This window comes from Microtus oregoni, unplaced genomic scaffold (assembly GCF_018167655.1).
Source record: "Microtus oregoni isolate MIOR12 unplaced genomic scaffold, Mior012 000025F_ref0000491, whole genome shotgun sequence".
NCBI classification, from domain to species: Eukaryota; Metazoa; Chordata; class Mammalia; order Rodentia; family Cricetidae; genus Microtus; species Microtus oregoni.
Genome location: NW_024543084.1, coordinates 16,278,087 through 16,292,862, shown reverse-complemented (window position 1 = coordinate 16,292,862; position 14,776 = coordinate 16,278,087). Strand labels below are relative to the sequence as shown.

At 47.7% G+C, this 14,776-nt stretch overlaps 1 protein-coding gene across 1 annotated transcript; it reads left to right on the top strand.

Annotated features, from left to right (window-relative positions):
• Positions 1-124: 124 nt before the first annotated feature.
• On the top strand, positions 125-10,849 carry Swi5 (SWI5 homologous recombination repair protein). Its single transcript, XM_041674108.1, has 5 exons — positions 125-322; positions 592-640; positions 7,412-7,533; positions 8,588-8,682; positions 10,528-10,849. The coding sequence occupies exons 1-5, from the start codon at positions 273-275 to the stop codon at positions 10,590-10,592; spliced, it is 381 nt and encodes a 126-aa protein (XP_041530042.1). The 5' UTR covers positions 125-272; the 3' UTR covers positions 10,593-10,849.
• Positions 10,850-14,776: the final 3,927 nt, after the last annotated feature.

Sequence of the window (14,776 nt, the reverse complement as noted above, 5' to 3'; positions counted from 1 at the left end):
TACCCTCTCCAAGCCCATTGGTTGACGAGAACGATGAATGACGGGGAGGCGTGGCCGCACTGCCGCGAGGCGGGAGCAACCGGTGGAGAGAACGGGGAAAGCTGCGCGCGCAGCCATAACCCCGTTCGGCCGCCTATCGGAAGGAGGGGCGGAACCTCCCTGGCTTGGTGCGCGCGCAGCTTGACGGGCGTCGCTTGGTGGTCTCCATCGCTGATTTCTGGTTACCTGAAGGCGCTGCGGCAGCCGTTTAAACCCCAACCCTGGACCCTTCTATGCATCAGACGACCCCGATCCGGGTACCTCGGACCTCGGGGCTCAGGAGGTGGGCGAGGAGCGCGCGGCGCTTCATTTCCCAGCCCTTTCCCTACTCTAAAGCCTCATCCCAGACTTTCCCTCACCAGGCCTCTCTCAGCCCTTTCTCCTCCCAGTTCCCTTCCCACCATGCGCACCCCGACCTCCAAGGCCTCTGCCCCATCCCGGTAGCTCAGGGTAATGCCCTGCAGCTAGACCGCGGTCCAGCCTCCCCTCTGCGGCTCCCACACCCCCTCGGTGACCCCATCTCATCAGCCCTTTGTTCGGGTTTCTCCCCAGGATTGATTCAGGACTCGGCCGAAATTGCTATGGGCCCTTCCGATCGCCGGTGAGTATGTCAGCCCCAGCCCGCCCTCTGCCCCTCTGCATCCCGACACCTGCCCGCCCATCTCCCCTCTCCCGAGCCTCCCTCCGCCAAGCTGTTCTGAGGCATTGGTCCTTTCCTGGTCCCACTTTCCCTTCCTCTGAAACGGGGTCCTCACCTTCCACTCCTACCTGTCCGATGCCCACACTTCTCCAGCCGCCTCCTGCTCGCAGGTTTGTCCCCCTCACCCTGCCCTGCCTTCAGTCCTGCGAGCAGCTTCCCAGTCAGGGAATCTCTCTTGATGCTGGCCACGCCCTAAACTACCGGTAGAGCTAGCTCCTTTTCAGCGTCCCTCGTCTCATCCCCAAAGATGGATTCTTCAAGCACTCCCTTCGATGAATCATGGGTCACTTCTTTTGAGTAGCTCCTTTTGTTCTTTATGCCTTTTGTTATACAGTCGTTAATTCCCAAGGTGGATGGAGAACAACCACCGACCCAAATCATCATGGCAAGTCAATTAAAACAAGCTTTGCTATCCGTGGACACAGGCTGCCTCCCCCTAAGGCAGGGTTCGAGAGGTCAGCCACAGGTGTGAGGAAGACAAGGCTTTTGCAACTCGGGTAGGGGGTTTCCAAATGGGGACTTGGGTAGCAAAATAGGCTGAGTTACAGGAGCAGAACAGAGGCATAACAAGTTAGTCCTACATGGGCCCCTGAAACATAGACATGCTTGCAAGGTGGGCATAAGAAGGCAGTCATAGGTGGTCATATAACCTTCTGAACAAAGGTAGGGTTCAAGACAGATCTCTTTCTCTCTTTTATATGCAGTATTCTGCCTGCATGTGTGCCTGCAGGCCAGAAGAGGGCACCAGATCTCATTCTAGGTGGTTGTGAGCCACCATGTGGTTGCTGGGAATTGAACCCGGGACCTCTGGGAGAGCAGCCAGTGCTCTTAACCCCTGAGCCATCTCCAGTCCCAACAGCTTTTTTTCCCCCTTTTATTTAGTAATGAGATGGCTTTTAAGCCGAAGGTGGAGGCAGGCTGGTTCTTCACAGTCTCGTGTGTCCCAAGCAGGTCCCAAACCCACTCTGTATTCAAGGATGCCCTGCATGGTCTCACTTTGTAGCCCAGACTGACAAATACTTTTCATTGTTGGACTCTAGCGTCCAAACACCGAGAAGGAGTCACCCCCAGAGACCATCTCATAGACCACAGCCAATGCAAAAGCATGAGGATTTTATTAATTCTGTCATGACAGGGTCCCCCAGCATTCGGGAAGCCGAGGGACCTCGAATAGCGGGTACAGTCTACTTTTAAAGGGGCCACAGAAGCAAGGGGGGTTGTTCTTTGACTATTCTGATTGGCTTATTTGAAAGGGCTATTACCAATAATTGACTGGAGAGCTGTTGCCAGATCAGATGAGGTAAGAGGTCATTTTCACCCCATTTCCCAGGGGACCAAACTAAAGCATACGTATATGGGTAATTGTTCAGGAACTGAGTACGGGCGAGTGTAGCTGTTAGGTCCTTGGTTCCTAACCGAGGGGAGGAGGGGAAGCACTATGGCACAGAGGCTGAGAGGATTCAGAATTGTCAAAAATGGCTTTAGGATTGTCTTAAAGTCTTACACATCATCCTCCTGCCTCAGCAACTCCCAAATGCTGGGGAGTCAGGATAAAATGCCAAGGAAAATTATGGTGACATAGGGAGAAAAAAAGAGCACTTTAAGCAGGATGGTGGTAGTTCAGGCCTTTAATCCCAGCACTGGGGAAGCAGATGTGGGCTGATCTCTGTAAGTTCAAGCTAGCCTGGTCTACAGAGTGAGTTCCAGGACAGCCAGGGCTACACGAGGGAGCCCTATCATGAAAAATGAAGCAAAACAAAAAGAGAGAGAACCTGATTTTAGAATTTGGGATTCCAGCACAATATTTGCTGTGAATATTGCCAATATAAAGCCAATATTTCCTTTTAAAACTTTTTTTTTTTTTTGAGACAGTGTTTTTATGTACCCCTGACTGCAGACCAGGCTGGGCTTGAACTCACAGATAGCTACCTGCCTCAGCCTCCCGGTACCAAAATTAAAGGCTTATGCCACCACCACCACGCCTGGCTTTTTGTTTTTTTAATAATTTAAAATTACATTTAAAAATGAGTTTAGGGGGGCTGGAGAGATGGCTCAGAGGTTAAGAGCATTGCCTGCTCTTCCAAAGGTCCTGAGTTCAATTCCCAGCAACCACATGGTGGCTCACAACCATCTGTAATGGGGTCTGGTGCCCTCTTCTGGCCATCAGGCATACACACAGACAGAATATTGTATACATAATAAATAAATAAATAAATATTTAAAAAAAAATAAAAATAAAAATGAGTTTAGGTCAGGTGGTGGTGGTACATGCCTTTAATCCCTGCCTTTGCCTCCTGATCTTCCGAATTCAAGGCCAGCCTGGTCTACAAGAGCTAGTTCCAGCACAGGCTCCAAAGCTACAAAGAAACCCTGTCTCCAAAAAAAAAAAAGAAGTGCCCAAAAATGAGTTTAGGTTTGTGGTGGGCTCTTGAATGCCACAGAGTACATGTGGGGGTCAAAGAACAACTTAACTTTTGAGGGTTGATTCTTCCGTTCCACACTGTCCACCAGGGAACCAACTCAGGTCCTCGAACTTGTCACCAAGTACTTTACCAGCTAAACCATTTCACTGGCCCTGATAATTCTTTTAGGGAGAAAAATTTCTGAATAGGGGTGGTAAGATGTCAGTAAGCCAGACTGAAGGCCGGGCCTTGGATAGGGCATCTCTCACCCGGAAGTTTTCCAGGAGTCTCAGGAGACAGTGTTTACAGTGGAGATGATGCTATCCTAATTGTCTGCACCCTTGTGATCTAAGAGTCTAATGATCCACTGTAAACCTGTCAGGCAGGTTTCAGGAACCGTGGGACAATGTCATCACCTAAAAATGCCTTAGGAAACCTTGGAATAAGTTCAGAAGTCACCTGTGTGTGCCTAGACAATGAAATGTGGCTAGGAGTGGTGGAGCTTGTGCTTTAATACCAGGTACTGGTATTGGGAGGCTGAGGCAGGTAAATTTCAGTGCAGTTGGAAACCAGCCTGGTCTGCATAGACAGCCAGGGCTATGTAGTAAGAACCTGTCTAAAAAAAAAAATAAGAAAAAAAAATCTACAAATTCAATTCTTCTTTGGAAGCCCACACCCTTACTTGAGTTTGTCTCATTCTTTCTCGGGATGTCTTTAACTCCTGTTCTTAAATCTGTTAAGATTGTATTATTTTTGCAAGCCGGGCGGTGGTGATGCACACTTTTAATCCCAGCACTTGGGAGGCAGAGGCAGGCAGATCTCAGTTCCCTAGTCTACAAAGTGAATGCCAGGACTGTTTGACAGAGGAAGCCTGTTTTGGGGGAAAAAAAAAAAGGAAAGAAAAGAAAAAAGAAGTATATTTTATTTAATAAACCGTAACTTTTCTCTCATGGGCTTGTCCTGATATTCTTTTCTATGACAAAGCTAAGGATCCAACTTTGCTTGAGTGTCAATACCTGGGGAGAACTCCCTAGGCTAACCTGGCTAACCCTTTATTAGAGCTGTTGACCAAACCAACACTGACTTACCCTTTGAAGTTCAGCTTCTTTCAAAAACCTTATTCCCCACTTCTGGTTCTCAATTCTACACGCTTCCTTAGCACATTGTTCTTCAAAGCTCTTTTTAGACTTATAATTAGTTGGTTAGTTGTTGGGTCTTTCGTGTAATGAGTATTGTCTACTGTGTACCAAACTACTGCTGTGGGCCCTGTGGTGTCAGCAGTGGACAAACACACAAAGTCCTTGTCTGTTTGGAATTCACCAGGATAACAGTGGTGTGGACATAAATATGGAACGTACAACATGTTAGGTGATGAGAAATGAATTAAACTGTCAGCATTGGTTGGAAAGATAGCTCTGTGGGTGAAGTGCTTGCCATGAAAGGACCCACATAAACTGAGTAGCACCCATGTGAAAACTGGGTGCAGAAGCACAAACATAGTGTAATCCCAACCACCCTAGGAGTTGCTGGCCAGCTGGCCAGCCGAATAGTGAGCTGTAGAGTCAGAGTGACCCTGTCTCGGGAAAAGACTGGACATGGAGATCTAGATGGCTCGTTGGTTAGGAGGATGGACTGCTCTTGTAGAGGGCCTGGGTTCAGTTCCCAGCACCCACATCAGCACGTCAGGTGCCTCTCAACCTCCTAGAACTCCAGCTGCAGGAAGATGCGCTGCCTCTGCCTCCAGGCACCTGCTCTCATCCACGGATACATAATTAAAATGAGAGCTGGGTGGTGGTGGGGACACACCTTTAATCCCAGCACTGGGAAGGCTGAGCAGGTGGTCTGTGAGTTCAAGGCCAGCCTGGTCTACAGAGCAAGTTCCAGGACAGCTAAGACTACACAGAGAAACCCTGTCTCAAAAGGGGGGGGGGAGGGGGGGTTGGGAGGGATACCTCACCGGTTAAGAGCACTGGCTATTCTTCCAAAGGTCCTGAGTTCAATTCCCAGCAACCACATGGTGCCTCACAGCCATCTGTAATGAGATCTGGTGCCCTCTTCTGGCCTGCAGGGATACACACAGACAGAAGACTATATACAAAATAAATACATAAAGCTTTAAAAAAACGATAATCATTTAATAATACAAAAAAGGTTTTTAAATTTTTTATGTTCAAGCTGAGCAGTGGTGGCACACGCCTTTAATCCCAGCACTCAGGAGGCAGAGGCAGGCGGATCTCTGTGAGTTTGAGGCCAGCCTGATCTACAAGAGCTAGTTCCAGGACAGGCTCCAAAGCTACAGAGAAACCCTGTCTCGAAAAAACAAAAATAAAAAAATAAAAATAAATTTGATGTTCATGAGTGTTTGCTTACATATGTGTACCATGTACATGCCTGGAGCCTAGAGGTCAGAAGCTCTGACCTGGCACTGGAGTTACAGGTGAATCCTATGTGGGTACTAGGAACCAAACCCAGATCCTCTGCAAGAGCAGCAAGTGCTTTTAACCATCATTCCAGCCCTATAGAAAAAAAATTACATTCATTTCTGCTAGGCGTGGTGGCACATGCCTTCAATGCCAGCACTCTGCAGGCAAGAAGCAGATGTATCTTTTAGTTGGAGGTAGAATGGTCTATATACTGAGTTTACAAGCCTGCTAGAACTACAAAAACACACATCCCCTTTTTGTAAAGTAAAAAGTAAATAAAATTGCATTTTTTTATTTGGATCAGGAGGTACTCACTATAACAATGAGCCCTTTGTGATTTGAATGACTTTTTCACAGGGTCACGTAACAGTAACAAAACTAGTCATGAAGCTTTGCCGGGTGGTGGTGGCGCACGCCTTTAATCCCAGCACTCGGGAGGCAGAGGCAGGCAGATCTCTGTGAGTTCGAGACCAGCCTGGTCTACAGAGCTAGTTCCAGGACAGGCTCCAAAGCCACAGAGAAACCCTGTCTCGAAAAACCAAAAAAAAAAAAAAAAAAAAAAAAAAATTAGTCATGAAGTAGCAACGAAATAACTTTGTGGTTGGGAGGTCACCACAACATGAGGAACTGTAGGAAAGGGTCCGCTGCACTATGGTATACAAGTGGGAGTCAGAGGACAACTGGAAGGAGTCATTTCTTCTGCCCTGGGACTCCAGGAGTAGGACCTGTGTCTTGTAGGTTTGACAGCAAACACCTTTACTTGCTGAGCCATCTCAGTGGCCTTTTTGAAACTTTGAATGGAGTGTGCGAGTGTGTAGGTCAGAGGACAATTCTGAGGAGTCGGTTCTCTTCCAGGGTTTGAGTATCAGACTCAAGGTTGTCAGGATTACAAAGCAGTGGTCTAACCAGCTGAGCCACCTTGCAGGCCCTTCTCTTTGGTTTGTGTGCCCTGGATGAATGTCTTCCTGACTGCAAAGCTGGCAGACAGTGCTCAGTCATAATTGCAGAGTGACTGATGACAGCCAGAGAGCTAAGAACAGGAACCACAGCTTCCTCTATTTTCTCGCTAGGCAGGTCTTCCAGCATCGACTTCCTGAAGATAAGCTGAGCACCAGATGCCAGCCTTTGCAACAGTGGTCCTCATCCTTCCTAACACCACAGCCCTACAGTTCCTCATGTTGTGGTGACCCTATCCATAATTTTTTTTGCTACTTCATAACTAATTTTGCTACTGTTATAAATCATAATGTAAATATCTGATATGCAAGATATGTAATACATGGCCTTTGGGGGGTCGTGAGTCACAGGTTGAGAACCCCTGCTTTATAGGCTCAGGCCAAAAGGGCAAAGATGAAGTGTAGCCTCAGGGAAAGATCTTGTCCAATGAAACTATAAATCCAGTGACATTGCAGATCTGGGCTCAGACCTCAGGCCAGAGTGGCCAGCTGCTGAGGGTTGAGTTTGGTTGGAAATAAAATACCACATAACTGCCATCATGGACTCCATCCTTCCCTCGCTTCAGCCTCCAGGAGGCTGAGACTGCTGGTCTGCTCCAGCATTGTGTCAGCATGTCAGGCAGAGAAAGGCCAGGGTTAAGCAAGTTCTCTCCTTGGAGAGAGACACTGCACGTGTCTTTTCTGATGGCGTTTCCACTCGCCGTTAACCTGTCACATAACCCTTGTCATAACTTGGGCCAAACCTAGTTCCAGGGAAAGCTGAGAAATACGTGGCATTTGAGGGCAGGGGTGTATTACCAAGCAGAAGTAAGGAGAAATCAAGAGGCATCGCACAGGCTCTGATGGGTGAGTCCAGATCAGTCCAGCTGATGACTTTTTTCCGCCACTCAGCGTCTGTTTCCCAGGACTGAACTGCCTGATGACAGCAGTGAGGAGTCTTTGAAAGCTGACATTCAGAAACTGAAGGAGAAACAGGACATGCTGGACAAGGAGATTTCCCAGTTAGTAAAAGAGTAAGTCTCTGTAATTTTGTTTTCTGAGACCCTCTGGTACCCCAGGCTGGCCTTAAACTTGCTCTGTAACTGATGACTTTGAACTGATCCTCCTCTCTCCTCTTAGTGTGTGATTATAGATGTGGGCAACAATATCTAATTTGGGTTTTTGTGTGTGTGAGGTTGATTTTTTTTTTTTTTTTGAAATGGGGTTTCTCTGTAGCTTTGGAGCCTGTCCTAGGACTTTTGTAGACCAGGCTGGCCTCAAACTCACAGAGATCCGCCTGCCTTTGCCTCCCAAGTACTGGGATTAAAGGCTTGTGCCACCAGTGCCCAGCCAATATCTAGTTTTCTGAGCAAGTCTTGTTGCCTCCCCAGTGTGGGAGCATAAAGCCCTGGGTTCCACCGCTATGCAGGAAAACAGGGCAAGGGATGGAGCTCTGTGGCGGAGTGCTCACTTGTACATAAAGCCTTGGGGTTGATCCCAAGCCACACACAAACATCCTTTTAATTAGTGCCTAGTAACAAACTCAGCTACACTAGCTTGGCATACAAAAGATATTGCCATAGGATTCTGAATATCTTTGCAGATTAGGACAAGCATAGAACCAGGGTCTAGAAAGCTGATGGAAGTGGAAGCAGTGGCTGTTCTGGTCTCTCACTCTGGTGTAGTCTAGGCACTGCTGACAGCCATGGGCCCTTTCAGTGTGGAGTTTCAGCATCTAGGAGAAGCTGGCTTCTCCATAACCCCTGGGTTTCTCCATGCTCCTCACACCAGCCTCAGGGCAGAGGCTAAGGTACACGGGGATGTATATTTCACAGGAGGGAGTCAGCCAGGGTCACACAGTAGCCCTGTGTCTGGAAACCCCTCCTTTAAGGGACCAGACAAGTTTGCTAGCGATGAGGATGAGTAGACCCCCTGCCCATTATAAGCTTCAGGAGAACAGGGTCCATCCTGTCATCGCTGTCACAAGGCCTAGCACCTAATAGGACTATAATGAATATTTGTTAAATGCCTCACTACCACCTTCATCAGCTTACCTAATGGTGCTCGTTCTCCATTGCTCTTCCCTAGAGGCTACTGTGTGATTGAACTAGAGGACCATATCGCTCTTCTCCATGAATACAATGACATCAAGGATGTGGCACAGATGCTTCTGGGAAAGCTGGGTGAGTATGAAGGGGTGGGAAGGTGGCTCCTCCCCTCCCAGGGTCCCCTAACCTGCTGGCCATTCCCCTCCTGTCAGCTACCCTGCTCCTGCAATACACCAACCCTTCTTGTCACCAGGCTCCGCTCCCTGGGACCCAGTAAAGCAGCTGTGCAGTTCTTGCTTTCGTCCCCAGAATCTCAAGCACAGGGCCTACTTAGGAGCAAGTCTGAACAGGACTTAACCACCTGCAAGACTAGACTAAGGTCCCTGATCTCCACGGCATGGAGAGACCTTGAGATACCATGGATACTTCTGATGGCCGGCTTGCTTAAGTGGAGCAAGGGACCAGGGCAGCTCTTTATGATGTACAGTGGGATTTAGCTCTTCCTCCAGCCTGCCTGACATGGAAGTTGAGCTGGTTTGGGGTAAGATAATGTGTAGGTAGCCTTCTCTAGCCCTTCCACTGACCTAGAGTGGTGCAGCCAGTGAGGTAGGGTTTAGAGCTGTGTTGTTGCCCAGCTGCTACCTCAATTTTAGTGCTTGTTACAGAAATCCCTGTTGGCATCCAAGATTCCATAGGCCAGAGGAACCTAGGTTCACAGCAGCAGAGAGGAATCATGTCTCTAAGAATGGGTCCTCCAGGGGGGCTGGAGAGATGGCTCAGTGGTTAAAAGCACTGGCTGCTCTTCCAAAGGTCCTGAGTTCGATTCTCAGCAACCACATGGTGGCTGACAACCATCTGTAATGAGATCTGGTACCTTCTTCTGGCATGCAGGCATACATGGAGGCAGACAGAATATTGTATACATAATAAATAAATAAATAAATCTTTTTTTAAAATATTTATTTATTATGTATACAATATTCTTTCTCTGTGTGTCTGCAGACCAGAAGAGGGCAGCAGATCTCGTTACAGATGGTTGTGAGCCACCATGTGGTTGACGGGAATTGAACTCATGACCTTTGGAAGAGCAGGCAATGCTCTTAACCACTGAGCCATCTCTCCAGCCCAATAAATAAATCTTTAAAAAAAAAAAAAAAGAATGGGTCCTCCAGAGGGAGAAGAAAATAGAACGGAAATGAAAGTGTCTCAAAGGGCAGTGGTCATAGCTTAAAAGGGGGGGAGGGGTCACCAATGTGGTGGTGCACATCTGAAATCCTAGTACTCTTGAGGCTGAGGCAGGAGGATCATAAGGTGAAGACCAGCCTAAATTCCATGGTGAGACCTGATCAAAACAACAATAGCCATAAAAGTGTTCTTGTTAGAAGTCAGATGGAGACCTGTCACCCCTAGGTCCAAGGGCCTGGAGCCAGTGTCCTATCACTTTTGTGGTTTTTTCAGTGAATATTTACTGAGCATCTGCTGTGTACCAGGCACTCGATGCTGATAGTGGTGAAACACGTGCCTTGGGTTTTAGTGTTTAGAGTGGGCAGAATGACCAGTCAGAAGCTGAGCAGAGATGCAGCCATGTTAAGTTCTGTGAAGGAAATAGGGGAGATGGAAGACTGAGGTCTGCAGAAGGTGGCAGGAGGGTGCAAGATAAGGTGCTCGGAGGAGGCCTCTGAGGAGAGCTTCCCTGTGGAGAAAAAGAGGCGGAGTCTCCTGGGCAGAGCAGCAAGAGTAAGGTCACACAGGCTGCGGCCTGAAAGGCTGGCTGCAGGCCACGCCGAAATACTTGGTTGATGTGGTGTAGCCAGGCCAAGCCCCCAGGGGCAAGGCTTGGAAAGAGAAACAGGAAGATTGTCTTTGCCATTTGGGTAAGGTGTGAATCTGGGTGGTGGTCTGGGCAGTTAGGACAGTAGCCTTAGTTTTTGGGTTTTGACCTTCTCCACTGGATAGTAATTCTTCCTTCCTTTCTTTCAGCTCTGACCCGCGGTGTCACCACCAAGGAGTTATATCCAGATTTTGATCTAGAACTGAGTGACTGAGGAGAGTCTTGCAGATTTTTGTCTACAGCCCACAGGGACAGGTGGATGGAGACATAAAAAACAGTCCAGACAGTACATTCATATGGTTTCCAGATAAAAAATGCTAGAAGCCCAAAATTTTCTAACGGCCCCAAACTAAGTTTAGGGTGGGGCTTAGAGAAGAAGGGTGTTGGGAGGGGTGGGTATCGTCAGTTCTAAGATTCTTAGTGTTCTTTTGAATGGATGTGTGGGGTTCTCCTTCTGCTAATAAACATGAGCAGTCTCTGTGTGGTTCTGATCCCGTTCCTCCACCAGTCCTAGTCACATCCACCGTGGACCACAACAGCTGATAATGGGCTGTTTTTAATTCTCAGAACCCCCATAAAGGTAGAAGGAGAAACTCTTTTTTTTCACAAAGCTCTTGTGCACCATGGCACACATGCCTCCTACACCGTGCACATATATACATTAATACAATAATACCAAAGTTCCAAGCCAGCCTAGGCCACACAGGCTACAGTACAAGACTGTGTCTCAAAAAGACAATAGACAGATGTCCGGAAAGCTGGCTCAGCTGTTAGGAAAACCTGAGTTGTGACGGGTAGCAGGCAGCTTTAATCTCAGCACTCATGAGGCAGAGGCAGGTGGGTCTCGAATATGAGGCCAGCCTGGTCTATGTAGCAAGTTCCGGGACAGCGAGGGCTGCATAGTTAAAACCCTATCTCATACTAGTTCCTAGTACACAACCAGTAGCTCACAACTACTCTTGCTCCCACACAGACATATACACATACATACAAATAAGTCTTTTTTTAAAAAATGTTTTAATTATGTGAATGTTGCCACGTGGTGGTGGCACATGCCTTTAATCCCAGCATAGAGAGGTGAACCTCTGTGACTTGAAGGCCTGTCTGATTCACATGGCATTGCAGGTATGGTGCTGTTCAGTGTGAAAAAGGATCTGCCATGTGCTATTGGCGGGCACCAGCCTCTGGGGGGCAGTGTCCACTCAGAGATGTGCTTAATGGATAATTGGGCAGCATGTGGACAGGGACAAAGGTGAGAGATGATAATCACACATCCAGATTAGTTACCAGCCAACCATTCCATCAGACACGGGCTGACAAGACACTTTGCACTACCTGGCTCAGTGGGATCTGTGCACCTCACCTACAGCATCCATCTGTCTGTCTGTCTGTCTATCAGCTATCTATCTATACAGTGTTCTGTCAGCCTTGTGCCCCTGAAGGCCAGAAGAGGGCACCAGATCTCATTACAGATAATTGTGAGCCACCATGTGGTTGCTGGGAATTGAACTCACGACTTTTTTTTTGTTTGTTTGTTTTTTTGTTTTTCGAGACAGGGTTTCTCTGAAGCTTTGGAGCCTGTCCTGGCAGTAGCTCTTGTAAACAAGGCTGGTCTCAAACTCACAGAGATCCGCCTGCCTCTGCCTCCTGAGTGCTGAAATTAAAGGTGCACCACCACCGCCCAGCCTTGAATTCAGGACTTCTGGTAGAGCAGTCAGAGTTCCTAACCTCTGAGCCATCTCTCCAGCTCACCTGTAGCATCTTTCTGGCCCTGACAATGGAGTAAGGTTCAGTAGTGTGTCCCATTCCCAAACCGAGCCACCTGAGGCACTAGATGTAACAAGTAGCCCAGCTGTTCTGACTCCCAAGAGCAGACAGGCTTCTCTTGAAATGATGGCTCACACCTACAATCCCCACATACAGGGAAGCCTAAGGCTGATGGATGGCTAAATGTAGGTATATCCTTGGCTATATAGGGGAACATGTCAGGGAAGGTCACCCAGACTGGCCTGGAACTCATCCTCCTGCTTCTGCCTCTGAAATGCTGGAGCTGTGGGTATGCACCAACATACTATCTAGGGAGAATCTGGAATTTGAATCCAGATCTCTCTGAACCCTTATGCCCAATATCTTAGCCACATACCTCTATTAGGTTTCTCAGAAATTGCATCTGCCTTTGACTAGATGTGGTTGCCCAAGCCTATAAACTCAGCATTCAGGAGGCAGAGGCAGGCATAGCCAGCCTAGGCTGGTTAGTTCCAGGCTATCCAGGGATACAAAGGGAGACTTTCTCAAACCAGTACCAAAGCAGGGGAGGGACTAAGGGTATAGCTTAGTATTAGAATATTTGTCTCCATCTACAGACCTGAGTTTTACCTTTAACACCGTAAAATAATAAATATGCTCCCAGTTGGTGGTGGTGCACGCCTTTAAACCGAGCACTTTGGAGACAGAGGCAGGCGGTTCTCTGTGGTTTGAGGCCAGCCTGGTCTACAGAGCGAGTTCCAGGACAAAGATAAAAAAAAAAAATGCTTTTGCAATTTGGATGTTCAGTGTTTAGGAATTCCAAATTTTCAGGTCCAGAATTTTGCCTTTTATAAGTTTTTAAAAGGTTGGTTTGTGTGAACTGCAGAAACGGCTCAGTGGCTAAGCTGCTGTTAAGAGGTTGCTGTTCAATTCCTACAACCATCTGTAGTGAGATTTGGCGCCCTCTTCTGGCGTACAGGCAGAATACTGTATAAACAATAAATAAATAAAAATTTAAAAATAAAAGGTGTAGGGCGGTGCTGTGTGAGTGCAGTACCCTCTGAGGACAGAGGGGGCACTGGATCTGGAGTTAGGGACTGTGAGCTGTGTGACCTGACATGGGTACTGGAACTGAACTCAGGTCAGGGTAACAAGTGCTCTTAACCGCTGAACTCGGGTGATCCTTGTGTTTGTCATGGCAAGTATTTTACCAACTGAGCTATCTCCTCGGTTCTCTCTTTATTTTTTTCATTTTTGCTTGGAAATCGAACCGCATGCTTGATAGGCAAGTGTGCTATTGAACTAATCCCTTAACTTTTTTGTTTGTTTATTTTGGTTTTGAATTTTTTTTTTTTAAGACAGTGTTTCTCTGTGTGGCCCTGGCTGTCTTAGAACTCGCCCTGTAGACCAGGCTGGCCTTGAACTCATAGTGAACCCACCTGCCTCTGCCTCCTGAATGCTGGGATTAGAGCCATAAACTACCACCACCCCAGAAACTCCCAACTTCAAATGGGACGGCCAGGCCCGTTTCTAGAGCTGTTGTTGATGGCCACTTTCACTCTGCTTCTTGTTCCCTGGTGGCTGATGAAATAAATGGGCTTCCGAGCATCAGTGATAATGTCCTCACAAATCCTACTGCACACCTGCCTTCAAACTTCTCCATTGTGCTCTCTGATCATAAATGTCAACGCTGTCTCAAATCTCCATCACCCAGAAGACCTGATTTGGCTGTTCCCCAGGAAGTCTTCCTGACCCTGGTTGACAGTTGACTTCCTTCTATCTCTGGAGTTGACCTGCCCCACCTCCCTCCTCCCTGATGTCAGCAAACTTGCCCAGCTGTTTTTTGTTTTGTTTTGTTTTGTTTTTGTTTTTTTTCAGGGAGGATCTGGGCCTGTCTTGCCATCTTGGGGTTCTTCTGGATTCTTCTGAAAGGGTCATAGGTGGGACCACTTAGAGAACAGTTCATGTAGCAGGAGGTCCACTCGGACTGCAGCCTGCTCTGGAGGCCCTAAAGGGGCTGGAAGGCCCCCAGACAGTCCTATCTTACTATCACACCGTGGTCCTCATATGCAGCTCTTGTATCAGCCTCCACAGACTTCCCCAGTGTCCTCATGGACAGACAGCGTATACCACTCAGAAACTCCATTAGGTTAGTGTGACTGACGTCCGTGGTCCTGCTATCCAGACCATCCCTGGGAGAAGGCTGCTTCCTGTTGTGGTGCTTAAAGATCAGAACTCATCATGACCGAGCAAAAGCTGCAGAAAAAACACAATGCCAATGATATGATGATCGGTACGAGTTTGGTTGCTTTTTTTTTTTCTTTGAGACTGGGTCTTCTTATATAACGCTGCTGGACTCAAACTTGGAGTCCTCCTGCATCAGCTTCTTAAATGATGGGATTATAGGTATGTACCTTCATGCTGATTGTGATGGTCCACCTTCACTGTCAATTTGACTGGATTTAGGATCCTATGGAAACACCTGTGGGTTTGTCTATGAGAGTGTTTCTGTAAAGGTTTAACCAAGACAGAAGGAAGGCCCACCCTATGGGCTGGGATCGCAGATCAAACACAAAGGTGAAAGCTGGGGGTGCTCGAGAGGTGACTCAGTGGTTAAGAGCACTGGCTGCTCTACCAGAGGAGAAGGGTTCG

Coding starts and splice junctions, on each gene's coding strand:
- Swi5 (XM_041674108.1), top strand. CDS start 273: ATGCATCAGACGACCCCGATCCGGGTACCTCGGACCTCGGGGCTCAGG. Junction 641..7,411: donor ATGGGCCCTTCCGATCGCCG/GTGAGTATGTCA, acceptor TCCGCCACTCAG/CGTCTGTTTCCCAGGACTGA. Junction 7,534..8,587: donor ATTTCCCAGTTAGTAAAAGA/GTAAGTCTCTGT, acceptor GCTCTTCCCTAG/AGGCTACTGTGTGATTGAAC.